This window comes from Drosophila takahashii, chromosome 3L, assembly GCF_030179915.1.
Source record: "Drosophila takahashii strain IR98-3 E-12201 chromosome 3L, DtakHiC1v2, whole genome shotgun sequence".
NCBI classification, from domain to species: Eukaryota; Metazoa; Arthropoda; class Insecta; order Diptera; family Drosophilidae; genus Drosophila; species Drosophila takahashii.
The window spans coordinates 10061176-10086924 of NC_091680.1; the positions used below are offsets into that span (position 1 = coordinate 10061176).

Below are 25749 nucleotides of genomic sequence, written 5' to 3' on the forward strand. Positions count from 1 at the left end.
CGATGATGATGGTAATATTTATGGTAAAAATTACTACACAAAACGTCGTTCGACTGAGAAAATTCCTCTGAGAGATTTTACGTTTGATTACGTCGTTCTGACTTACGTTGGCAAAAACGGTGATGGCAACCCATGCGATAGTCGATAGAACATCGATATCGCCCGAGCTGAAGAAATCGATGTATCTGGACTCGGAAACCGCCCCCACGACCCGACAATCCGAATCCGAGAATCATTTCAAATTTTCAAACTCCCGAGAGCGGTTGCGGCGGTGTCGATACAGCGGCTCCTGAATCCATCCGAATCCGAACGAATCGCATCCAGCCAGATATCCTGCATTTGCCGTGGACTGAAACCCGAATCCGAGTTCGAATCGAAGCGCAGTGGTGGTTTCTCTCTCTCTTTGTCTATCTCCCTCTCTCTCGCTCTCGCGTGTGTGTATGTGTGCGAGTGGCAGGAAAAGTGCGAAGCCGAAATCTTTTTAGCTGAAAGAAAGAAAGCGCAACTTCAATTAGCAAAAGCAAGAGTAGTAGTAAAAGAAAAGTAGACGAAGAAAAACCGTAAAGAAAAAAAAAAAAAAACTAACAAATAATATAATGGCAAGCGAAGTGGCCCAAATACCCGCCGAGGAAACGCCCGCAGTGGCGGCGGCGGAAAAGCCAGAGGAGCCGGAAAAGCCAGCGGCCCAGCCAGCGGACTCGGCGGCGGCACCAGCTGCCGCCCCCGCAGTGGAGAAGGCGGAGGACTCGGAGGCCGCCGCCGACAAGAAGGACGAGGCCGTTAAGCAGGACAACGAGGAGCCCAAAAAGGAGGAGGCGGTGGCCGCCGCCGTGGCTGCCAAATCGGAAGCCCCGCCCGCCCAGAAATTCAATGTGCACAAGACCAACTTCGAGAAGGACATCATCTATCTGTACCAGTTTTCGCGCACCCCGCTGCTGCCCTCCTTATCGCCGTACTGCTTGAAGGTGGAGACCTGGCTGCGTCTGGTGGGCCTGAAATACGAGGTGAGTTAGCCCAGGAAAACTGAGAAAAATCCTCGGAAAATCCCAGGAAATCTTTAGGTAGCCTAGATCGCCGAAAAAACTTTAAAAAGAATCCCGAGAAAACCCCGAAAAACCAAAAACTCCCAGATATCCCAGATTTTCAAGGCATTTTTGCGGTACAGATTTTTTCCCAGCTCCTGCGGGAGAGGGAAGGCAAGAGGAAGAGCCCAGGAGAGAGCGAGCGAGAGAGCCAGCGCCGCCATCATGGTGTGCTAAGCCTGCCGCCTGTGCGTGCGTGTGTGTGTGTGACCTGCCCTGCCCCGTAACTGAAAAAGGGATACATTTAGCCTGCCCTCTCTTTCCCCCGCCCATGTGTGTGTGTGAACCTGTAGCCTGGTCCTGTGTGCGTGTGTTTGTGCACAGCGTATACATAAAATTTGTGTGTGCGCCGACGCCGACGCTGCGTCGCTGCTTTATGCTCCACTCTGGCCCCCTTGTTCACCCCTCCTCCCCCTCCCGGCTTGGCCCCCTTTGCAAAGGTCGTGCTTCAAATTTTGCACTTGCCGACTCTCTCTCCTTTTGTCTCGCTCCCTCTCTCACCGTCTGCTCTTTGTCTTCTGTTGCTGCACTGTTTTTTATTTCACTTTTCTTTCGACTTCTTTTTGCACTGAAAAAAAAGTTAGTTATCTCGGGTGGAAAAAAAATCCCAGGATAATAATATAAAAATAGTATTTCGCCACAAACAGTCCACAATATGCTGGCTTTTTTCAGATTAATTTCTTAACAAAAGATAAAAACTTCCATTTAAGATCAATGTAGTTTTTTCTTCTGTGTACAGCAGCAGCACCAGCTTGTAATTGCTTTTAATAAAAATTGATGCAGTTTAAGATGGACTCGGGCTCTCCTCTCCTTTTCCCTTTCCTTTTCTTATCCGTTAAGTAGCTGTAATAGTGTGGGAGGGGGAGGCAGACAAACAACTGTCAACGACTTCTTCCAATGGTGCCTTCCATTTTAGCCTGCCTTTTTTGTTGTTTTCATATTATTATTATTATTTTTTCTTCACTTTTTAAAGCGCGCGATGCGGTTTGCATATTTTTCATACACTTACGAGTGGAAAAACTTGTAGAGGGAGAAATGGGTGCGGTCACCCGCACAAAAACTGGCGACGCAATTGCTGTTTAATCTTATTAATTACATTGGTTAATGAAAAACGAGCCCCTTGACGAGGAATGTTAATTGATGCCGATGCCGTTTTCCAGATGCCGATAAGCAATCGCCCCCATATGTTGCATTCCACGAAGGCGAGGAAGAGGGGGAAAAGGCAATTATGATTGACAGTAGTCCGTCAGTTGGGCCCGCAGCTGGAAATTACTTTCCATTTTCATTCCACTGATAAGAAGGCGGTCCGAAAAACACATACGAAAAAAAGAGTTCAACAAACTTGGAGACCTTTGACATTTCTGGTTTGTTGTTGCAGCGCGCATTAATCATAAAAAAAGGGAGGGTGACTGTAAATGCAACTGACTAAGCCAGTTTTGCCCCCTCTCGTTTCTGCTTTTTTTTTATACCCCCCGCTGGTCGGCTGCATTTTTTCTTTTCCTCCTTTGTATACACACATTCATCAGTGTAAACAAGAGCAGAAGTTGTTTCTTTATTGATGATAAACCAAATGCATATTTTTTTCACACCACATTGAAGGCGGCGCCCATTAATAAACACAGCAACAACAACGATGCATAAGTTTCGCTTTTGAGGCGGTGGCCCGCATTGCTGGCATTCCTGAGTGTCGCGCTTGTAGATTGTGCAATTAATTTACATTTTCCCTGCCATATGCATTACTACGAGCGCAAAACGATTAAAATTCAAATGGAAATGCTGGCGCGCCATTTCATTTGTGTCATATTGCCATATTGCCAGCCTGCTGCAATTTCAAGGTATTCTGGCAACGCCGCCGCCTCTCCTGCTGCAACTGTACATGTGCGAATGTGTGCGTGTGTGTGTTTGAGAGGAAATGGAGTTCTTTTTGTTTGTTGTATTTTCTCGCTTTTGTGATTTTTTTTGTATTGCCGCTGCCTTTGTTTTAATTAATAAACCGCATATTTGCATTAAAACAACACACAGTGGACGGCCTTTGTTGTTGCTCACTCGCTCCAGTGCAGTTCTCCCGCTCCGCTCTGCGCTCTCTTTGGAACTTTTGTGCAAGGGTGTGGATACACGCACACACACACGCGCAGGCTGCATAATTGCATTGCTGTTGCTTCTTCTTCTCGCCTGACTTTTTACACTGCAAAAAATGGATGATTGGGGAGGCGAAGCCGTTGCCTTAATTGGCATGATGATTTAATAAAAAACAGAAATATTTGCATTGTGCGTGGGCACACGAAGAAGAAGATGGAGATGGAGTCGGAGGCGAAGAAGAGGAGGCAAGCAGACAGGCTGCCGTTTTTGTGGATCATTGGAATTGAAAAATGGACTCCACCCTTTTTGCAGAGCGTTGCGATGCTGCCGCTGGAAGGCGAAAATCTCTCTACAACTACACCGCTCCTCTCTCTCCACTCTCTCTTTCCTTTCTCTCTCTCGGTCTCTCTGGCGGACAACCACACCCTGCCTCTCCCTTTTTTGGCAGAGGGCGGCGCGCGAAAGCATAAAATATGCCAACGGCTCGCTTTTTTGTTATGGCCCTCGTATTTCTAATTAGAAATTATTATGTAGATTTGTGCAGCCAAGCTGAAAATGAAAAGGTTCAAACCGGACACCCGCCGCCTATAACTGTCACATAGCTAACGGTACGCTTCGTGCGGACGTGTGTACACACTGGAAGGCATTGGAATATGTCAAATATTCGAATAGCGGGCAATTGGAACGACGTTTCCCTCCCGCTGTGTGTTAGTGTGTGTGCTTGTGCGTTCGTTCGCTTTATAGGGGTGTTGGTTTTTGGGTGGGTTTTTCGGTTTTCGAGTCTGGGTTTTGGGTTTTTGGGTTCCTGGGAGGTACAGCTAGCTTCTCGTGTAGTGGTTGGTTTTTCAGCATCTGCTTGGCATACATAGGAAATGCCCAAAATACACACGCAAACAAACGATTGCCGGCTAGATGTATGTCATGAGCGCCATCTAGCGGCCGGAATCCTTGCGGGGGAGTGAACTACATTTCGCATTAGTCATGGTTGTAAAAAAAACCCACTTCCCGGTTCCATATGGCCATCTCAAATTTATGAGTGTCCTCAACATGCTTGTTAGGAAAAATGGCATTGCTTCAAATTTTTAAAATTCCTTTCTGTCCGTTTTCATTTAGAGATACCAAAGAAAAATCGTTGTATCTATAAAATCTATTGATAGCTAGTTAAAAATGATTTTACAAAATATAAAGAGATATTTTTGATATTTTTAATAACCACATTAAAGCAAATTTAAATCTATATTCCAAATGAGGTTAAGATATTAGTTTCAATTAGTTTTTCGTTTTTAAGAGCAATCCCAATATCCATTGAATTTAAGTGGTATTTATGATATTGCTCATCCCAAATTGATGGCTATGCCTCGAATAAGAATTCTTGCGAAATTGGAATTACCGATTTAATGACCAAGTAAGGCAATATTTGTTCTCACTGCATAAAGTGGAATGCTGCCCAGCGATAAAGGGTGGGGCTAACAATCGCCCACTCCCCCACATTCCTCGCACGATTGCTCATCCCACGCAATTAAAAAAAATTAAATGTATCTTCATGTTCTTTCCCCTCTTTGCAGAATGTCGATCATAAGATGCGTTTCCGCTCCAAGAAGGGTCAGCTGCCGTTCATCGAGCTGAACGGGGAGGAGATTGCCGATTCGGCCATTATCATCAAGGAACTGTCGTCCAAGTACGAGAAGAACCTGGACTCGGGACTCACCGCCGAGCAGAGGAACGTGTCGTACGCCACGATTGCCATGCTGGAGAACCATCTCATCTGGATCATCTTCTACTGGCGCGCCAAGTATCCGGACAATGTGCTCAAGGGCTACAAGGTCAACTTGCAGCACGCCCTCGGCCTGCGGCTGCCCAACTCGATTCTGAACTTCTTCTTTAAGATCACCTTTGGTCGCAAGGTAACTACTGGATGGTTTGAGAAATTTGAAGGTCACGATTTTCACTTTCCCAGAACTTGTATGATTTTTATTAGAATTTTCATTGGAACATTGCATACTTTTGGTCATTATTGTAATTAGTTCTACAGAGGTTTTTCGCTACCAATCATATAGTTAAATATCATCACATTTCTACTTGTAAAACTATTTTTCTTGTTGTTAAAAGTAATCTTTGCTTTTGGTGTATTACGAAGAACTAATATTTTGGTATACATTTTTATTTTTAATTGTACATTTTACAAAAACATTTAATACCTATCTATTAACTTTTAATCTACAATTTTTTACTAATGTAATAGATAGAGTTGGAGTTTTAATCGAATTCACAAGAATCCTTTACTGCAGACTGTACTTCCTAGTATTTATTTAAATCAAACAAAATGAGTGAAAGTGAAAACCGGAAGATGCCTGCTAGACAAGTAGAGAAATATCGTTTTTCAACCTTAAAAGTAGCTGATTTATTTGGTCTCGAAATATCACAACGCCAGCAGCTGAGCCCGCAGTAGTTCCCAAAAACCGAATATATCCGCACTTTGTTTAGATTGAAAGCGTAATCGAAAACTGTCGAGAGGTCCCAAGTTGGCTGGCGTTGTTGTGGATTAGGCGGGGATGGATGGGTAGTGTAAATAAACAATACTTGAAAATTGAAACTAAGGCAGCGGTGGCGTATTATATTGCACCTAGCTATATGAAAAACAAAACTCCAAACACCACCACCATCCCCACCACACATAGTTTATCCCGAAGAAACGCCGTTGGCATAAACAATAAATTGTTTATATCTCGGTTCGGTTCTCACATAACAAAACGGGAAATCGAATGGAAAACAATCGTTATTTTACCACTAACTCTTGCATGGTTTTTCTCTTTTTTCTTTTTCGTTCTTTTTTGCATACTACTTTGGTTTTGAACATCTAACTGTGTAATGCGTATTGCCCCCGATCCCCAAAATAACTCACCAATAAAAATCACCTCCAAAACACCCCGATTCCGTAACGTATGCTTGTGCATCCCCCGTAACCCCCATCCGTAACTGCTGTACGGCAAAACAACTATTGAACACAACAAGTGGTTCCAGGGCACGAAGAAGCTGAAGGCGCATGGCATCGGCGTCCACAGCGCCGAGGAGATCGAGGAGTTCGGCAAGAACGACCTGAAGGTCCTCAGCGAGATGCTCGACTGCAAGCCGTTCTTCTTCGGCGACGAACCGACCACTTTGGATGTGGTGGCTTTCGCGGTCCTCTCGCAGCTCCACTATCTGTCCAAGGACATTGCGTATCCGCTGCGCGACTACATGACCGAGAAGTGCCCCAACTTGATTGGCCACGTTTCGCGCATGAAGGACAAGTGCTTCCCCGACTGGGACGAGATCTGCACGAAGCTGGACCTCAATGCGCACATTCCCAAGCCAGAGTGAGTAGAGATATGATTTTAGTTACTCGATTACCTCTTTTCTAATTAAATTATTTTTTATTTTTCTAGGCCCGAGACCAAGGAGGGCAAGGAGGGCGGCGAGCAGGAGAAATCAAACGAACAGGAGGGCACTGAGGGCGACAAGATCGAGAAGGAGTTGGAGAAGGACAAGGTGAGGCTAAGGTCCCGAGTGTCAGATGGTCTTTCTTTAATATTGAAAAATATAGAGTGTATAAATATAGGAATTTGGTCCATTTTCTACATTTTTAAAATGGAATAAACCACTTAAAAATAATTGTCTTTATTAAAACAATAATTTCAAATACTAAGATTAAGATAACAATATTAAAATTTCTTATAGAGTTAATAATTATAGGAATTGGGTTCATTTTCTACATTATAAAAATGGAATAAACCACTTGAAAATCATTGTCTTTATCGAAACATTAATTTCAAATATTTAGATTATGATAAAAATATAACAATTTCTTATAGAGTCAATAATTATAGGAATTGGGTTCAATTTCTACATTAGTAAAGTGGAATAAACCACTTGAAAATTTTTGTCTTTTCGAAACTTTAATTTCGAATATTAAGATCAAAATATTAAAATTTCCTATGTAGTCAGATTTTGATTTTTATATTGAGTTTTTGACGAAGAAAGACCTTTGTATCTTTAATCCAAAAGATATTTCTTCACATATTAACCCATGTCCTTATTCTTTTCCAGTCGAACGAGAAGGAGTCGACCGAGGAGAACAAAGAGAAGGAGGAAACAAAGTAATTTCGCCGTTAGTTATATGCGTACATATATCTAGTATATGTGTATGATCGAAGGAAACAAAAACACCCACATACACACACATTATATATATATACATATGTAGTACGATACTATATAGTAAGGCCCTATATAGCTAGGCGCTGCGCTCTCATATATAAGCATTCAGACATCAGAAAACCACTCGAAAAACCAAACAAAAAAAAGAAACCATTAAGAAAACACCCATTTACACACACCTAGGACAACTGTAAAGCAAAACGCAGGCAAAAACCATCAGCAAGAGAACGATCCACTAAGTAATGAGAAAAACAAAAAAACATATATACAATAACGTAACGTAAAACTTTGGACATCTTTTTTTTATATATTTACACGACGACGTTTGTATTACAAGAACAAGAAACAAAAAGCGAAAAATTCAAGAAAATGCAAAAAAAAACCGTAAAAACCATTTAGTATAAAATTATAAAAGTTTATACGTATAAATATTAAGAAGATGAATGAAAGCGATGAGAGCGGGGGGAGAAATTATAAAAAATTAGTTAAAGAACTCGAATAAAACAAAGAACAAGTGAGCAAAACGTGAGTAAGAAGAGTGAAGCCCGATAGGAGGAAAAGTTAGGGAGGTGTAGAACAGCATACAATACGCATTAATCATTAGTTTTCATTCAAAAGCGATCTATATAATACACTCATCCACACTCACACTCCCACTCACTCTCACAGACACACACACACACACATATAGCATATGCAGCAACAATTGCAACTCGATGGTATTGTTTACTCTTCCAAAATTGATTAAGCTTAAAGTAAAGAAAAGGATCCGCAACCAGTACGATAGGAGGATATGATATGATATGATAGTGATGGTTAGTAGGGATGGCATGCAATGGGAATGAGAATTAGAATGCGAATGCTGATGGTATAGGAATGATATAACGGAATGACGGCAATTAAGTTTATTTTTTATATATATATGATTGCAAATAGTAATTTTGATTCTCGTGTGCAAATAATTAAACAAAGCGGATAAAATTTATTACTTATAATTATATACATAAACCTTATATACGCCCCATTATGCATAAAGATGTGTATAAAAAAAAACAAAAACAAAACAAACAACAAAACATAAAAACTGTATGTTGGTTCTTTTATTATATTATATTTTATTTCTATAAATATTATTGTAATTGTACTGTGTATTATGATTTTGCGTATGAGATGCTCAGAGCGTTGATCCATCAATAATTCACCCCACATACAAAAAAAAAAAAAAAATCAAACCAATTCGAACCAAAAAGAATACTCGGCCATCCATACGAACAAAATTTACCTTTTAATTTGTACGAATTTGTAACTACTTATGTATATTCTCTTTTGGTACGTCCACTGAAACAAAATTATGTACGCCTCATTTATTTTTTCCACTGTCTTGTGTTTTATACGATTTAATTTAATGATATTGATTATGCAAATATATATATAAATATAAACATAATTTCTATTGTAATTAAAAACGCTGCAGACAACAAAAACGAACGACAAACTCATAGAAAACACAACAGACATCTGAGGAGAAGAAGGAGCGCAAGAACTGGAAGAATTCTCCGCGGGGAGGTCACTCCCCCTCGCGTTCTCCTACTCCGAAACACTTTCACCCTTATCCAGTCGGCCTCCCATTCATTCACGGATTCCTCGGTGTTTATTGTTTTCCTTTTTTTTTTTTGAACTTCTCATAAAATAAAACGAATCATCATCAGCCGCAGATGGAGAATGAATGAAATCTTTTAATAGGGTAAAACTCACACAACTAAGAAATAAAAAACAAATACAGAACCCATTGAGGCGCGACAAAAAACAGTGAAAACAATTTAGGGGAAGGTCAGAAAAAAAACACAAGAAGCAGGAGAAGACGAGCGGGCGATCGATCGATCCACGAAGAAAATCTCTATAACGATACGATTTGTAGACTACGCAAGTATTTTTATGTATTAAAGGTTATGTTGTAAGTTTTTATCACAATATTTGTATTGTAGCTCAGTGTTTTATATGATTATATAAAATGGATAAAGAAAAAGAAAACAAAAACAAAAATGAAAACGATAAACCGAAATGAAACCGAAACCATAAAAGCGTAAAGAGCAGAAGAGCAAACCCGGACAGAAAGAAAAATTATTGTATTACATACATCTTATATATAATAAATATGCTTCTTAATAAAAAAAAAAACAAAAAACAAAACAAAGCCCCGAATGCGCCCAACTGATTTACGACGGAGGCTTCCGCGGCGGACACGCACTGTCCCGATAAAGAAGTCGCATCGGTCGACTTTAAGCCGGGGTGGCTTTAACTTGCCCCCGGCCGTACGGGAAACGGAGGAAAAATTTAATTATGACACCCGAGTTATCTTTCGACGACGTACTAACAACACCCCTGATAACTCTAATTCAAGTTTGCTTATTCATATCTAAACAGTCATAGTAGCCCTCGGTTATATATTTCGCCCCGATAGCAGATAGCAACCCAATCTTTCGAAGAGAAGCCCTCAAAACTCGAACCCGAAATTATTATTTTGTGTGGTCACTGTTTTCGTGGTCAGCAATCAGGCTAGATGAATCAGTTTTGGGGCACTTTTAATTGATATGATTTTTTCCAATTTTTCCAATTATAATTGATCTCAGTTAAAAAGTTAACCAAAGCTGGGCAATTCAATTAGGCAAAGTGAAGAAGTAAACATTCAGCGATGAACTTTCTTCTCCATCTCAAGGTCACATAGGAGACCAGCCTTTTATATATATATTTGCACCCAGATATGCCAATCAAATTGACATTCAATTCAATCTGACCCAATATTACGGTGACGGGGGCGATAATCGATATTTGACCTAGGCCAATAAATTTTCCACCACCCCCATTTAACTAGAGTTTGGAAGTTGTCTAATCAACATTTAATTTGATGTTCGATTCGAACGCTTCGGAGCCATCAAACATCAAACAAATGGCAGGGGGCTTTTGGGGGCGTTTGGGGTTCTAAGCCCCCTATAAACGACTAATCAAGGCGAACACATCGAAGAATACCCGGGGCAAACCCTGCCCACCCCAATTGCCCCTCTATTTCTGTCAGCGACATTTCGGGCAATTTATCGAAGACGAATATTCCAATCAGAGCAAATCATGCGAATATGGCAAACGGAATTTATTACGCCAAGCGTGCAGGGGCCGTAAAAAATAAAAGGTAAGTGTGATATCGTTTGGATCCATCTATCTCCAACCCGCAGTTACGTTACAGCAGTAGTCAAAGTGGTAGCAGTTTGTATTTCAGGGTTGTTGGGATCTATTACTTGGAATCATATGAAACTTATTCTGGAAAACTTAATGTAGTATCAAACAATTTTGGTTACTTACGTAATAGGGGTTAATATCTTTTTGGATTCTTATTTGTTCTACAAATATTAATACATGTATTTACCAAAATTTGAGAGTAGTTGGAAATGGCTATATAATTTTATCTTTGATAAACAATCATATATTTATAGTTTATTAATTAGTTATTTTTATTAAGATTATTACTTCCTTGAATCTTAATCTGATATTATATGATATGATATTATATTATATTTTTTTATTAGGGGTTTAACCTTTTTATACCCTTGTAGAGGGTATTATAATTTCAGTCAGATGTTTGCAACGCAGTGAAGGAGACGTTTCCGACCACATAAAGTATATATATTCTTGATCAGCACCAATAGCCGAGTCTATCTAGCCATGTCCGTCTGTCCGTCTGTCCGTCTGTCCGTCTGTCCGTCTGTCCGTCTGTCCGTCTGTCCGTTTCTATGCGAACTAGTCTCTCAGTTTTAAAGCTATCGCGATGAAACTTTCCCGAAGGTCTTCTTTCTATTGCAGGTAGTACATATGTCGTAGCGAGCCGGATCGGACCACTATATCTTAAGGCTCCCAAACAAATATAAGAAAATTCATTGTAACTTTGTAGGAAGTAGGCGTTTTGATTCTTGACTACTTAAAAACAAAATTGAAATAAATCGAAACCCTGAATCTGGAATCCCTGGAACTGCACCGAGTGAGTATTCTTTTATCTACAAGGGTATATAAGCTTCGGCTGGCCGAAGGTAGCTTCCTTTCTTGTTTAAATTTCTTTATTTATCTACAAAATTTTTTATTTTTAACAAAATTCGATAGATTGTTATTTCCTTGATTAAACTATGTTCATAAATATCATCGAAATAAAATATTTTCAAGGAATAGATCTTGATCTTAACTTACAAAGTATTTGTAGGTAAATTTGTATGTTACCTTTCTTGAAGGTCTTCTATATTTAACACATATTTAGTTAAATAGATTTTAGAAAAGAGCTATTTTTTAAGAGCTACTAATATTTTGATCTCATCTGTATACACCTATCGCTCTGACAAACACACTTATCCAGGGAGAGCTTATAACGGTAACGTTCCGTTTGTCCTTTGTGGCAAATATTTTTTCAGCTGCCAGAAAAGGAGAGGGGGAGGTGGTTGTCAGAGCGAGAGGGCGATAGTATTGGCGTGCACATTGCATGCGGCGACAGGTGGGTGGAAGGGAGAGGGCAGGAGGGGTGTGCAAGAGATAGATAAGTAATTCCATGGAGCATGCAGCTTGGTTGGATGTCGATTCGGAATTCTGAGTTCTGAATTCGGAGGCTCCCAGCATTGAATTGGTGTTAAGCACGAACCGAACGAAATGGAAATGGAAATGAAAATGAGAGAACCTGACTGAGAATGAAAATCAGCAGTTGTCATTGTCATTGGAATTGGTTGTCGACTGGGGGGGCGAGTGGAAAAGCGGGGGGAAATGGGGAGTTTATGGCTCGAAGGCAAAAAGGGAGATGAAAGACACGCCATCGAAAGAAGAGTCCACCGGAGCTCCGTTCATCCAGTTGCCGCTGTTCACTGCAACTGCTCGGTTCGGATTCGCTCCTGCTCTTTTAACCGTTATTTATCGAAGTTTATCCGGAAAACTTCCCGCTTATCCGACTTATCCGCCCTCGTGTGATTTACCTGTGATTTTTACAATCCGATCGTGCTGAAATGTAGTGTATTTGGCAATTTAATAGATGAACTAAACTGGAGCACGGAATCTCGGAATCTAAATAATTGTGAAATCTTTACCTAATTACCTGTTCGTGCGGAAATGTTGCATAGTGTTATATAGTACTAGGCTGTACCAAATAAGAATCTGTAATTTATCAAAAACATTGCAAGTTATTTAGAGTTATTGTTTTAGATATTGTTAAAATGTTACAGATATCTAGATAAAAACTTGGCAATATATTTCTGTTTTAATTGTATAATGATAAGATAATGCTTTTATATCTAGTGAAACCAAATTAAATCGTTGTATTCTAAAAAATTCCCAAGATATGAGCATTTTATTTTAACAAGGTCTCTTTTTTGTAATGTAACATGTTTTTCTAACCTGATTTTGCTTAAATTAGTTTGATCTTAGATAGTTTATACAAATATAACATTTTTAATTGAAGCTTGAAACAAAAATTAATAAAAATATAATAATAATGATGATATCATAGATAAAGTCAAAGCTATCTTTTCAATTGACTATCTGGAAACATTAAATTTCCGCCATGTCCAACCAATTGTTTTTCCTGAGCTTGGCGGACATCTTCTCGGTGTATCCGGCCATCTTCAAGGAGCAGAGCAAGAAGCTAAAGAAGACCAAGCAGATCTATTTGCCCAGCGATGAGGAGTGGCAGGATAAGATGTACTACATGCTACTGGAGATTCAGCGACATGTGAACGACTCCTCCGATGATAAGATATCCCTGCACGATATCAATAAGAAGGAGAAACCCATGTTCGATCCCATGCGTATCACCAAAATCATTTCGCCGGGTGTTAGTCCCAATGGACGACGTAGCAGGACTCTCAAATACTGTCATTCTACCACAGTCAAGGTTAAATTAAAGTCCGGAGCACGTTGGACTTTGCCCACCATCGCTAATGCCGCAAAACTCCTTCGCAAACCACCGATTTTAGTGGATTTTCAAAATGAGCATGATATGCGATTGGCCTTCTCGCTAATATACGATGTCTTTCGCTGTAAGTTTTTTTATGCCCACAAACAAAAGCACGATCCGTAAAATCGATATGGCCATGTAAATTTCAAAACCCATATCGTTTTTACATGAAATACTCTTTTCGACCAGGTCAAATCTACCTGGCCACATATCAAATTGATATTAAATAATTTAAAATCGATCTACGTTTCATTTCGATTTTTTTTTGGGTGTGGTTTTGTACTTAACGGTTACCTAAAACTGTTCTATCCCAATTTTTAGATAAAGTTGTAATGTCAAATGCCTTGAATGACGTCGGTTTCTTTGAGAAACACAAGGAGGTGGGTAAAGTCTTATATTTTCGAAAAAATGATATAAATGTGTCATATTCTTCTTAGTACAAAAACGACGAACAACGCATTTGGTTAATGCTCTTCGAGCTCTACGATCGACAGTTCAAAGGTCGCAACTCCGAGGAAAAGGATTTGCAGGCGCGACTTTATAAGGAGTCTGAAGTTACAGGTGGGGATGATGCATTATTATTAATTCTTTTCTGAAGCTAAATTCTAAATAGAACTCGCGGATGTCCTTTGGCTGCATCGCATACGATTGGCAGCCTCGATTTCGCGGATGAGGATTCGGGTTGGAGCTCTCCGCCTCTCACAACTGCTGCCCATTCATCTCCAGAATGAAAAGGTGGCCATCGCAGCTGCAAATCCTGTGGTCACCGGTTGGATAAATCCCTTTTTAGTGCGGTGAGTAAATAAAAATATTTATTATATTTTAAATAAATTCCTTTTTTATTTTATTTTCTAAGGAATAAGGAAGAGGCAGATAAGATCCTTGCCGATATGGGCTTTACTGTACACGGTCCAGACGATGAGGAGCAATTGCTGGTGCAGCACTGTAAATGGGACAATATCTGTCCTTTGGTCATATCCTGCATTCCCAAGGACCGCAGCGAGTTTACCAAATCCGTGCTGATGACTAAACATTACTTTATTATGCAGGTAAGAATATTAAATAACAAGAAAGGAAGCTACCTTCGGCCAGCCGAAGCTTATATACCCTTGTAGATAAAAGAATGCTCACTCGGTGCAGTTCCAGGGATTCTAGATTCAGCGTTTCTATTTATTTAAATTTTGTTTTTAAATACAAAGTTACGATGAATTTTCTTATATTTGTTTGAATATTCCTATGGGAGCCTTAAGATATAGTGGTCCGATCCTGCTGAAACTGGGCAGTGATTAGGTGCTGAAAGTAGGCAGTGATTAGGTGATGAAAGTAGGCAGTGATTAGGTGCTGAAACTAAGCAGTGATTAGGTGCTGAAACTGGGCAGTGATTAGGTGCTGAAAGTAGGCAGTGATTAGGTGCTGAAAGTGGGCAGTGATTAGGTGATGAAAGTAGGCAGTGATTAGGTGCTGAAACTAAGCAGTGATTAGGTGCTGAAACTGGGCAGTGATTAGGTGCTGAAAGTAGGCAGTGATTAGGTGCTGAAAGTGGGCAGTGATTAGGTGATGAAAGTAGGCAGTGATTAGGTGCTGAGACTAAGCAGTGATTAGGTGCTGAAAGTAGGCAGTGATTAGGTGCTGAAACTAAGCAGTGATTAGGTGATGAAGGTAGGCAGTGATTAGGTGCTGAAACTAAGCAGTGATTAGGTGCTGAAACTGGGCAGTGATTAGGTGCTGAAAGTAGGCAGTGATTAGGTGCTGAAACTAAGCAGTGATTAGGTGATGAAACTAAGCAGTGATTAGGTGATGAAGGTAGGCAGTGATTAGGTGCTGAAACTAAGCAGTGATTAGGTGCTGAAACTGGGCAGTGATTAGGTGCTGAAAGTAGGCAGTGATTAGGTGCTGAAACTAAGCAGTGATTAGGTGCTGAAACTGGGCAGTGATTAGGTGCTGAAAGTAGGCAGTGATTAGGTGCTGAAACTAAGCAGTGATTAGGTGCTGAAAGTAGGCAGTGATTAGGTGCTGAAAGTAGGCAGTGATTAGGTGCTGAAACTAAGCAGTGATTAGGTGCTGAAACTGGGCAGTGATTAGGTGCTGAAAGTAGGCAGTGATTAGGTGCTGAAAGTAGGCAGTGATTAGGTGCTGAAACTAAGCAGTGATTAGGTGCTGAAAGTAGGCAGTGATTAGGTGCTGAAACTAAGCAGTGATTAGGTGCTGAAAGTAGGCAGTGATTAGGTGCTGAAACTAAGCAGTGATTAGGTGCTGAAACTGGGCAGTGATTAGGTGCTGAAAGTAGGCAGTGATTAGGTGCTGAAACTAAGCAGTGATTAGGTGCTGAAACTGGGCAGTGATTAGGTGCTGAAAGTAGGCAGTGATTAGGTGCTGAAAGTGGGCAGTGATTAGGTGATGAAAGTAGGCAGTGATTAGGTGCTGAAACTAAGCAGTGATTAGGTGCTGAAACTGGGCAGTGATTAGGTGCTGAAAGTAGGCAGTGATTAGGTGCTGAAACTAAGCAGTGATTAGGTGATGAAGGTAGGCAGTGATTAGGTGCTGAAACTAAGCAGTGATTAGGTGCTGAAACTGGGCAGTGATTAGGTGCTGAAAGTAGGCAGTGATTAGGTGCTGAAACTAAGCAGTGATTAGGTGATGAAACTAAGCAGTGATTAGGTGATGAAGGTAGGCAGTGATTAGGTGCTGAAACTAAGCAGTGATTAGGTGCTGAAACTGGGCAGTGATTAGGTGCTGAAAGTAGGCAGTGATTAGGTGCTGAAACTAAGCAGTGATTAGGTGCTGAAACTGGGGAGTGATTAGGTGCTGAAAGTAGGCAGTGATTAGGTGCTGAAACTAAGCAGTGATTAGGTGCTGAAAGTAGGCAGTGATTAGGTGCTGAAACTAAGCAGTGATTAGGTGCTGAAAGTAGGCAGTGATTAGGTGCTGAAAGTAGGCAGTGATTAGGTGCTGAAACTAAGCAGTGATTAGGTGCTGAAACTGGGCAGTGATTAGGTGCTGAAAGTAGGCAGTGATTAGGTGCTGAAACTAAGCAGTGATTAGGTGCTGAAACTGGGCAGTGATTAGGTGCTGAAAGTAGGCAGTGATTAGGTGCTGAAACTAAGCAGTGATTAGGTGCTGAAACTGGGCAGTGATTAGGTGCTGAAAGTAGGCAGTGATTAGGTGCTGAAACTAAGCAGTGATTAGGTGCTGAAACTGGGCAGTGATTAGGTGCTGAAACTAAGCAGTGATTAGGTGCTGAAAGTAGGCAGTGATTAGGTGCTGAAACTAAGCAGTGATTAGGTGCTGAAACTGGGCAGTGATTAGGTGCTGAAAGTAGGCAGTGATTATGTGCTGAAAGTAGGCAGTGATTAGGTGCTGAAAGTAGGCAGTGATTAGGTGCTGAAATTAAGCAGTGATTAGGTGCTGAAAGTAGGCAGTGATTATGTGCTGAAACTAAGCAGTGATTAGGTGCTGAAACTAAGCAGTGATTAGGTGCTGAAACTGGGCAGTGATTAGGTGCTGAAAGTAGGCAGTGATTAGGTGCTTAAACTAAGCAATGATTAGGTGCTGAAAGTAGGCAGTGATTAGGTGCTGAAACTAAGCAGTGATTAGGTGCTGAAAGTAGGCAGTGAGTAGGTGCTGAAACTGGGCAGTGATTAGGTGCTGAAAGTAGGCAGTGATTAGGTGCTGAAACTAAGCAGTGATTAGGTGCTGAAACTAAGCAGTGATTAGGTGCTGAAACTAAGCAGTGATTAGGTGCTGAAAAATAAATATAAAACAAGAAAGGAAGCTACCTACGGCCAGACGAAGCTTTTATTCCCTTGTAGATAAAAGAATGCTCACTCGGTGCAGTTCCGGGGATTCCAGATTCAGCGTTTCTATTTATTTAAATTTTGTTTTTAAGTAGTCAAGAATCAAAACGCCTACTTCCTACAAAGTTATAATGAATTTTCTTATATTTGTTTGAATATTCCTATGGGAGCCTTAAGATATAGTGGTCCGATCCGGCTCTCTCCGACATATGTACTACCTGCAATAGAAAGAAGACTTTCGGGAAAGTTTCATCGCGATAGCTTTAAAACTGAGAGACTAGTTCGCATAGAAACGGACAGACGGACAGACGGACATCGCTAGATAGACTCTGCTATTGGTGCTGATCAAGAATATATATACTTTATGTGGTCGGAAACGTCTCCTTCACTGCGTTGCAAACATCTGAGTGAAATTATAATACCCTCTACAAGGGTATAAATATCTTAGATTAAAGTTATGAATAACTTACATTTGGACGTTAATAGCCCTAGTTTTAATTAGAAATCGAAACAGTCATTAGCTTAAACGCTTATTTCCGTTTATAATTAATAGTTATACTGAAAACTAAAACAGCACGTTTGAGTTTTTCCCGGAAAAAATGCGCCTAGACAGCTTATAAATAAGTCAACATTGCGTATGATCAATAAACATTGAAACTAAATCTGGTCGAAGTGAAAAACAAATGCTCTATAAACATGTTTTCGTCTTGTAATTTAATGCTGGTTAATTCTCGGGCTTTTTATTTTGGTTTGCTGCAGTTTTAAGGAACTTTTTGAATGTTTATAAGACCCTTTGTTTTTTTTTTTTTTTTTATTATTTTTTTATTTTGTATCCCAGCACTACAAGTAATGAAACTCTTAATTTAATGTGCTAGTCACCTTGATTTTTCAATATTCCGTCCAGGACAAGAACTTCACTTTTGGCCCGGCCATAATGTCCAAGTTGATGGACTACTTTGAACTGGATGGCGATATATTGCAGACCCATATAGGTTCCCCCCGATCCACCGCCTATTTGGCCGCTCTCTTCTACTCCATCAATCGGGTGAATAACTTTTATGTCTATGGAGCCGGGGCGAATCTCAAGGAGTACCGTCGCTACATGGAATCCATTGGAGTAAATAATATCAGGCTGTTTGGCGATGCCTTCACCTCGTTCCCCATGGAATCGAATCGCTTTCGCACGGTGGTGGGAATTTTCGCCACTCCCCCGAACTCCTTTAGTGCCATCTCGGATCCCATCGACTTGATTTGTTCGCGGGGCGGAGATCTGAGTATGCTGGAGGTGCTCACCGAATCGGAGGTCAGCGACGAGGGACGCCAGCGGGTGGCCATGATCCTCGAGGAGCAGCTGCTGACCCTCACCATGTCGATGTCGCGACCGCAGGTGCAGTTTGTCCTCTATCAAACGCACTCGATTGTGGGCACCGAAAACGAGGATATGGTGCAGCATGTGGTGGAGCTGATCAACAAACTGGCCCTGGAGAAGCATCGCAATGCCTACAAGGAGCAGAAGCGACTGGAGGCGATAGCCGAGGCCGAGGCAGCCAATATTCCGGCGGCTGCCATGACCAAGGATTCGCCCAGGAAGAAGGATAAGCCGGTGGCTCAACCCGAAGTTCCTACTCCAGCTGCAGCTCCTCCCCTTCCACGAGTGGATAGTATTGACCTGATAGTAACCCCCGATATCGATGAATTTGTGCAGGACACTGTGCCCGATATTTGCATCAATCAGGATAATTGCATCAAACAGCAGGTTACGGGTAGCTATTTATCTTTGGTTCGTAGGAAAACGTTGACTCATCTCAATGAGAAATACCTCATTCGTCGGGCCGAGCAGAGAGGACTCTTTGGCAAACCGGAAAAGGACTCGAAGGATAAGTCGCGACCCAAGACGGTGAAACTGCAGGAACAGCAATCGGAACCAGCGCCCCAGGATATGTTCTATGATCGCGGGAACTCTGCGAATAAATCAAGTGCCCAGCAAATTGTAAGTAAACATAGGCTAAACCCCAAAAACCTATATATCAGATACACAATAAGGCTGTTAGACTTTACACTTTATTGTTAACAAAAACAAATTTTTGAAGGTGGGCGATTGTTGTTAAAATAGCGCACTTGTGGCACATATATAGGGGGTAATGTGACTGAGGCTGGGGCTTTGTACACCGGAGTCTTATGAGCTAATAATTAACATGTCCATGCTGTCTGCGGATCGATCATCATCGATGATAGACACGCGATCGCGATCGATGTCATCATTATGGAAGATCATGCCTTAAATCATTATATCGACAAGTTCACTTTTAATAACTCTTTATCGCTTTCATTTTGAATACTATTATATCATATACTTTTGGTTCTTTTAGTTATACTAAAATACATTATTTTAATTATATTAATTACTCAGCCAATGCCTTTACTTTCTACTATTTGTATTATCTTCATCTATATTCACATCACTTGTTTTTTTTATTTGCATGTGCATGGAGGTATTTCATTTGTTGCATTGTCTTTTATACTATTAACATTTGTATTATTTGTATACATTTAAATATTCGCATCATTATCATATTAAATGTGACTGATTTAGTTGTTAGGGTTATCTGGAAGTACCCCAGCCCCCATCTCATTACCTTAATCTATATTCACATCCTATAATCTTCGGCCACATCATCATCGCCATTTGAGAGAGGGTGAGTTTTCTGGGGTAATTAGCATGACTACCTCTTTGGCTTAGTCACAGGCTCCAAGGGATTAGGTCATGCTCGATCTGCTTATCTCATTGGTTTTGGGATTGTCAAGATCTGGGATTAGATGGGTTGGGAGATCGATTACTACTTCTTCCAGGCACTCGACGATGAGGTCTTCGCGTAGTTCTGGCTCTTTTGCTGCTGGTAATTCTGCTTAATATCCGACTTCTTGGAACTCGCATAATTCGAACCCAAGCCGGAAGTATTGCTACTGCTTCCATTGTAGCTGAAACTGGATTTGAAGGTCGGATTGCCCAGGCTCTTGAACATGGGATGATTTTTACCGGCGCCCACCGGCGGTGCCGACTGGTTGTAGTAGCTCCTCGAGGAGTTTTGGTTCTGCAGCTGCTGCTGTCCCTTCTCGTTGGACATTTGGCGGGCGTAGGAGGAGAGTCCCAGACCCACGGCTCCCATGCCCACACCCAATCCTACGGTGCTCACGCCCACTCCGCCCATTCCCACTCCATAAGACTGCTGCTTGTGACTCGTACTAAATGTGGCCGCCTGATGATCGCTGGCCAGCGATCCACTCTGCGTGTAGAATTGCTGCTGAACCTCCACAATATACCGATAGGCCTCCTCCATGCTCTTTGGATTCCTGCGCAGGATCATCGAGTGCGTGGGTTCCGGCAGGTGATCCCTGAACACCTGCAGCGTTATCCTCTCGATATCCTCGAGACCATACAGGGTATCATTGTGAGTCAACTTTCGATTGATCAGTCTGTGCTTCAGCTTGGCCATCTTCTGGTAGTACAACTCGATATTCGAGTCCAGCACGGCACTGCGTATCTTGTGGATCAGCGAGTAGCTGGACTCCCTCTCCGCATAATTGTACAGCAGCTGATCCTTGAGCTTCAGCCAGGATTCGGCCTTCAAAAGGTGACCATTGCCATTGCCATTCGCTCCCACTGGGGCACTCATTTGTCGGGTGAAGACCGCTTCTCTCGCGCGATCCGTGCACTTATTCTTTATATGTCCTATCAACTGGGCCTTGTAGTACTCATCGAAACTATTTATGGCCGGCATGAGGGCCTCGATCTTCTGCAAGAACTGCGGCAGCTTGCCGGGATCACTGCCATCGAAGTTCTCCACCAGCTTCAGCCGGCTGAGCACCTGATTGTATTTGTTCACAAACTCGGGATCCATCGTATAGGGGTATCCTATATTTTCCGGAATTTTAGCTTTACCGTTCGCGTCGACGTTTCGGGCGCAACTGCTTCCAAATTCGAAATCACCGCCAAGCGACCGATTGTTGTGTATGGAAAAACAGTTTTTAGATTCTTACAAATGTATAAATTAACATTCATTAACATGAATTTTACTTGCAAGACCCTCTCCGATCCACTGCGAATTCGAAATCGACACGAACCGTGGTCGAGCTGAGCAGAACTGAAATGAAATGAGCGGATCCGAACCCGAACAGAAATCAACTGGCGGAATAAAACAGAACGGAACACAGCGCCCGCCATTCATTGTGGTGGGAGTTGTGGTACCCGGTATATCTGGAGTATGGGGGTGTGCCGAGCTTTTCCAGGTGCTACGATACGTTTAATGGGAAGCCAAAGATATCGTGGGAATTTCAAATCCCAAGATTTAAAATGAATTGTTTCAGGGCTCTTAAGAAAGTGCTCATAATTTTACGATTACATTTTCAGTTTTACTTCAAGATCAATTATTTATTTATGGCTTAAAATAATAAATAAATTTTTTGAGAGATATATTACTTTTTCTGAGGCATTTTGTGTGATTAAGTGAGATACTAATCATATGGATTATTATTTCGGATTTATAAAAAATAATTCAGCAAAAGCATCCATCTAAAGTTAATGTACTTTCTTTTCAATTTTAGTATCAATTTTTATATTATGTTGGAAAAACCAAGGTTTTTTCCGGATTATCCGAACAGTGCTTTACAGAACCTGAGTTAATATATCCCATTTAAGAGATCTTAAATTTTGTAACGAAATTCCTGGTTTTCCTCGGAAAGGAATACCATTTTAGTAGCATACATTTTGGGTAAACATATGAACTAGTCCAAAAATTCATGCATTAAAATTTAACTGTTAAATCGTTAGATCATAATTTCTTTTTTGTTATCTAAAACATTTTTGGTTTATTAGATGTACTTATAATGAAAACTGAACTAAATTACCAGAGTGTTTATCCCTTTTCACCTAAAAATTTCATGAAAATTTCTGGTTATGCAAAACCCATATCGTTTTTACATGAAATACTAATTTCGACCATATTAAATTTACCTGATATTGATATTACATAATGTAAAATCGATCTACGTTTTAGTTTTTTTTATTTTTACAATTAACTGGTATTAAACTATTATAATGAGTATCTGGAAATCGTTACCCCAGCCTCTACATTTGCTATTTGTTTACTGTTGTTGTGTTGTATGCCCGGTGGCTGAATCATAGGCACAAACACAAATACGGCGACACCCTGCGACCGATCGCGCTTAGATATAGCCTATAGCCGGGCAGATAGAGATAGAGATAGTGCCAGGCCAACGGACACGGGCCCACAAAAACCCAAACCCCGTAGCCCCAGCACGCACATATGGCACATATAGTACTACCCTAATACAACATCGAACACAACAAGCGAATTTCATTAAAAGGCGCGCGCACAAATCGCTTTAAACGAAGCGTTAGATTTGTTTGTTTGTTTTTTATTCATTCGCCGTGTTAATTGCCAGGGGGCAAATGGCAAAAAAATCAAATGAATCAATAGAGAAAGTGCACGCGAGGATAACATAATTGTCATCTCTATTGACAGACAGTCGAATGGCACATGCACTAGTTGAAATATTACACATACGCACTGATTGACAGCGAAAAATGCTACGACTTTTCGACATTATTCACATGCAAATTGTTCCAAAGAGCAATTGCATTCAAGGTCCTTTCATAATAATTTCAGATTTTTTCGAAGAATCTAATTGTGCGGCTCACGCTGCACCCTGCACTCGATTGGTCATCGCTTGATCTGCACTCAATCGACCCCAGCAGCATCTAATTCAGCTCGATTGCCTCCAATCTTGACACGTACACTGAGAGAAATATTCAAATCGATTGATTAATCATTGATTTTTGTTTAATTGATGTTTCTTTATTTTAATATTTTGTAACTTTACAAATATATTTAAAATATTTAATATAAAGTTTTGTTTTATAAAAATTTAAAAATAATTTTATTGGATGGGTAACCACACTTGCCAATAAATATAGTTAGACTTATTCTTGTAAAAAACGTTTTAAAATTAAAAAAAAAAGTTTTTAAAATTCAAGTAAAACCAAATTCGTATGACGCGTCTTACTGTTTTAAATGTTTTACCCCTGATTTTGCAACTAAAGCTTTTGCTAATTTTCTCTGTGTAGTTAGGGAAGTTTTCATGAAAATATAAGTACTGCCTAAAATAAAAATTATACCAATTATAAATCAATTTCTTAACCAAATTATACATATTATTATTTTTAATCGAAGTGATTTTCAGAAGTATTAGATCACCCCGATGATAAATAGTAATTAAATGGTAAAAATATATTGGTACACAGAGAAAATTATTAAAAGTTTTAGGTGTAAAACAAGGGGTGAAACATTTTAAAAAGTAAAACGCTTCATACAAATTGTATTTTCCTTTGCATTTTAAAAATTTTTTATTTTAATTTTTATAACGTTTTTATATGAAAACGGCACCTAAAACGTTGAATAATTTTCTCTGTGTACTAAGTTATTTCTCGCGGTGTAGGGCCACTCATACCAGCGCACACCTTTATTAGTGGTTACCCGCCGCTTAACCCTTCACTGCCCCCTGTTCCCCGTCGATGGGTCGCTTTTAAGGTCTGCTGCGCCGGCGTGCGCGGTTTAACTAATTAGCAACAATTTCTGAGCGTTAGCGGCTTGTAAAACTGTTTAATAATAGCAAAAACTTGTCGGCGTATAGTCATCGTCGAGGACAAATCACAAAGAAGCCGGGAGATTAAACGGGGGGGAGTGGGGCTTCCATTGGGGTGCTAATTTAAATCGCGTCTCTAAACTGATAAGCGGATTTAATTGCTATCAACTTCGAGTTGGATGACTTCGCCGCCCCGCCTGTCACTTTAGCTCACTTTGGCTGCGAAAACAATCCACACCGCCTTGCAACTGTAATTTTTATAGTTATTATGTAGACAACAACAGCGACTTGCTTTGCCGCTTTGATAAGCAGGTTCAGGGACGCCGCCCCCACCACCCACAACCCACAACCCACCATCCCAACCCAAAACCCCACCCAACAAGAAATACCAATGTGCCATTGTGGAGTTTTCCGAACTTAAGATAACGATTACCTGCCGCAAAGGTGATTAATCATCTAGATAGTGTCGATATATATTATGATTTCATTCACAACTGTTTGTAAAATTTAAATGATAACGATTTTGGCAAACTTTGCTTTTCAGATATGGCTTAATACACTCCCAGAAAATAAATATTTATTGAATTTTATTTAAATCAATAAACATATAGCCCATAAATACTGTGTTTACGGGTGTTATAAATATAAAGTCGTGATATTTCGATAAACAGGTTTATAATACCAGGATTTTGTTTTTGATAAATCAAAAGATAAGTAAATAACAAAGAAAGGAATTTGATTTCTTTATTTATTTTTCTTTCTCTTTTTTTTAAATAAGAAAATTCAAAATAAACTCAGAAAGCATCACAAAATTGTGGGAATAAATACTTTCGTTTTCTGTGGTCCAATAAAAAATTCCCTATGAAACTTTAAAATTATTATGCATGAAAAACTAACGTTTAAAGAAAAATAAACCTGCCAAATTTGGATTCCATCGTTCGCATTGTTTGCAATAGCCAGGTGTCTAAATGAAGTACACCGTAGTACCGAGTACACAAACTTATCGGCCATAGATTCAATTGAAACGCCGCTCGATTCGAATAATTTGCAAGCCAAATTTGGCGCGAATTCTTTGCGAACATTTTGTGCATATTAATTGTGTTCTGAAAATGTGTTGAATTGTTTGGAAAACTAATTACGTGCGCGAGCCATTTTATTTATAACTATTATTATTTATTATTTTCATATTTTTTGTTTTTTTTTTGCAGCTCCAGCGTCTGCAGCGATCGACGAGCGCCAGTGCGATCCGTTCGCACCTGACCAAGGTATCATCGACATACCGCCGCCCCATCGCCTTCAACTTTATTCGGCGCGAGTGCAAGAGGTTCTACGTTCTGCCCGTCTATATGGTGAGTGGGTTTTTCCCCCTAGACAATTTTTAGGGTCCAATAATATTTATAGACCACCCACCCACCATTACCAATCCCGATTTTTAGCACAGCACCAAGCAGAGCATTCGATTATGGTGGCAATATGCCTACAAATGCGTCACACCCGCCGCTCCGTCGGATGCCGCCTGGAATCCGAATCTGAAATTTAGGCTCCACTGCAGCCGGCAGCTGCGCATCCGGAAATTGAGACGTGGTCCGTGGTCCAGGAGGCAGCCACTCCGATTGCATATCAATGACATCAAGCTGTTGTGCCAGGTGCGCAGGCGAAGTAAATAAATGCATTGTTTATATAGCCCAAAAGTCTAGACGAAATTCCTCGTTAAATTCCCAGTTCCATAAAGGTTTAATCCAAATTCCACAGAAAAATCTGGTTAAAATTCAAACCTGAAAACTTGCCGCCTTTCGAGGGCATTGCCATCTATTGTGAGTTTATCGATAAATTAATATCAATCAGTGTTGAGTAAAGTAAACTTAAATAGTTTAAAAATTAAATATATTTTTAGTATTTATGTATTTTAACACACATCTTTAAGTCTATATTTTAATTTAGTATCAGATTAGCATTTTAT

General features: G+C 40.4%; 3 protein-coding genes across 7 annotated transcripts; 2 read left to right on the forward strand and 1 right to left on the reverse strand.

Moving 5' to 3' along the window:
• The first annotated feature begins 233 nt into the window (after positions 1–233).
• fax (failed axon connections) lies at positions 234–8590 on the forward strand. Of its 2 annotated transcripts, none has more exons than XM_017156172.3 (5): positions 234–1004; positions 4727–5065; positions 6174–6517; positions 6587–6689; positions 7248–8590. In XM_017156172.3, the coding sequence occupies exons 1-5, from the start codon at positions 597–599 to the stop codon at positions 7299–7301; spliced, it is 1248 nt and encodes a 415-aa protein (XP_017011661.1). In that variant the 5' UTR covers positions 234–596; the 3' UTR covers positions 7302–8590. The 2 variants fall into 2 exon arrangements, with proteins under 2 accessions (XP_017011661.1, XP_017011662.1); XM_017156173.3 differs by having other exon boundaries at positions 6183–6517.
• Positions 8591–12922: 4332 nt separating this feature from the next.
• Positions 12923–25724, forward strand: LOC108067252 (uncharacterized). 4 transcript variants are annotated; one of them, XR_011418435.1, is made up of 8 exons: positions 12923–13414; positions 13654–13712; positions 13770–13893; positions 13946–14126; positions 14189–14381; positions 18031–18889; positions 18967–19116; positions 24998–25137. XR_011418435.1 is itself a non-coding variant. In XM_070214517.1 (8 exons), the coding sequence occupies exons 1-8, from the start codon at positions 12940–12942 to the stop codon at positions 25327–25329; spliced, it is 2358 nt and encodes a 785-aa protein (XP_070070618.1). In that variant the 5' UTR covers positions 12923–12939; the 3' UTR covers positions 25330–25724. The 4 variants fall into 4 exon arrangements, 3 of the variants coding, with proteins under 3 accessions (XP_070070618.1, XP_017011693.2, XP_070070619.1); XM_070214517.1 differs by adding an exon at positions 25231–25724 and having other exon boundaries at positions 18031–19116; positions 24998–25138; XM_017156204.3 differs by adding an exon at positions 25226–25719 and having other exon boundaries at positions 18031–19116; positions 24998–25138.
• On the reverse strand, positions 19170–21219 carry Gagr (Gag-related). Its single transcript, XM_070214519.1, has 2 exons — positions 21202–21219; positions 19170–21092 (listed from the first exon to the last, which is right to left on the reverse strand). The coding sequence occupies exon 2, from the start codon at positions 21023–21025 to the stop codon at positions 19964–19966; it is 1062 nt and encodes a 353-aa protein (XP_070070620.1). The 5' UTR covers positions 21026–21092; positions 21202–21219; the 3' UTR covers positions 19170–19963.
• Positions 25725–25749: the final 25 nt, after the last annotated feature.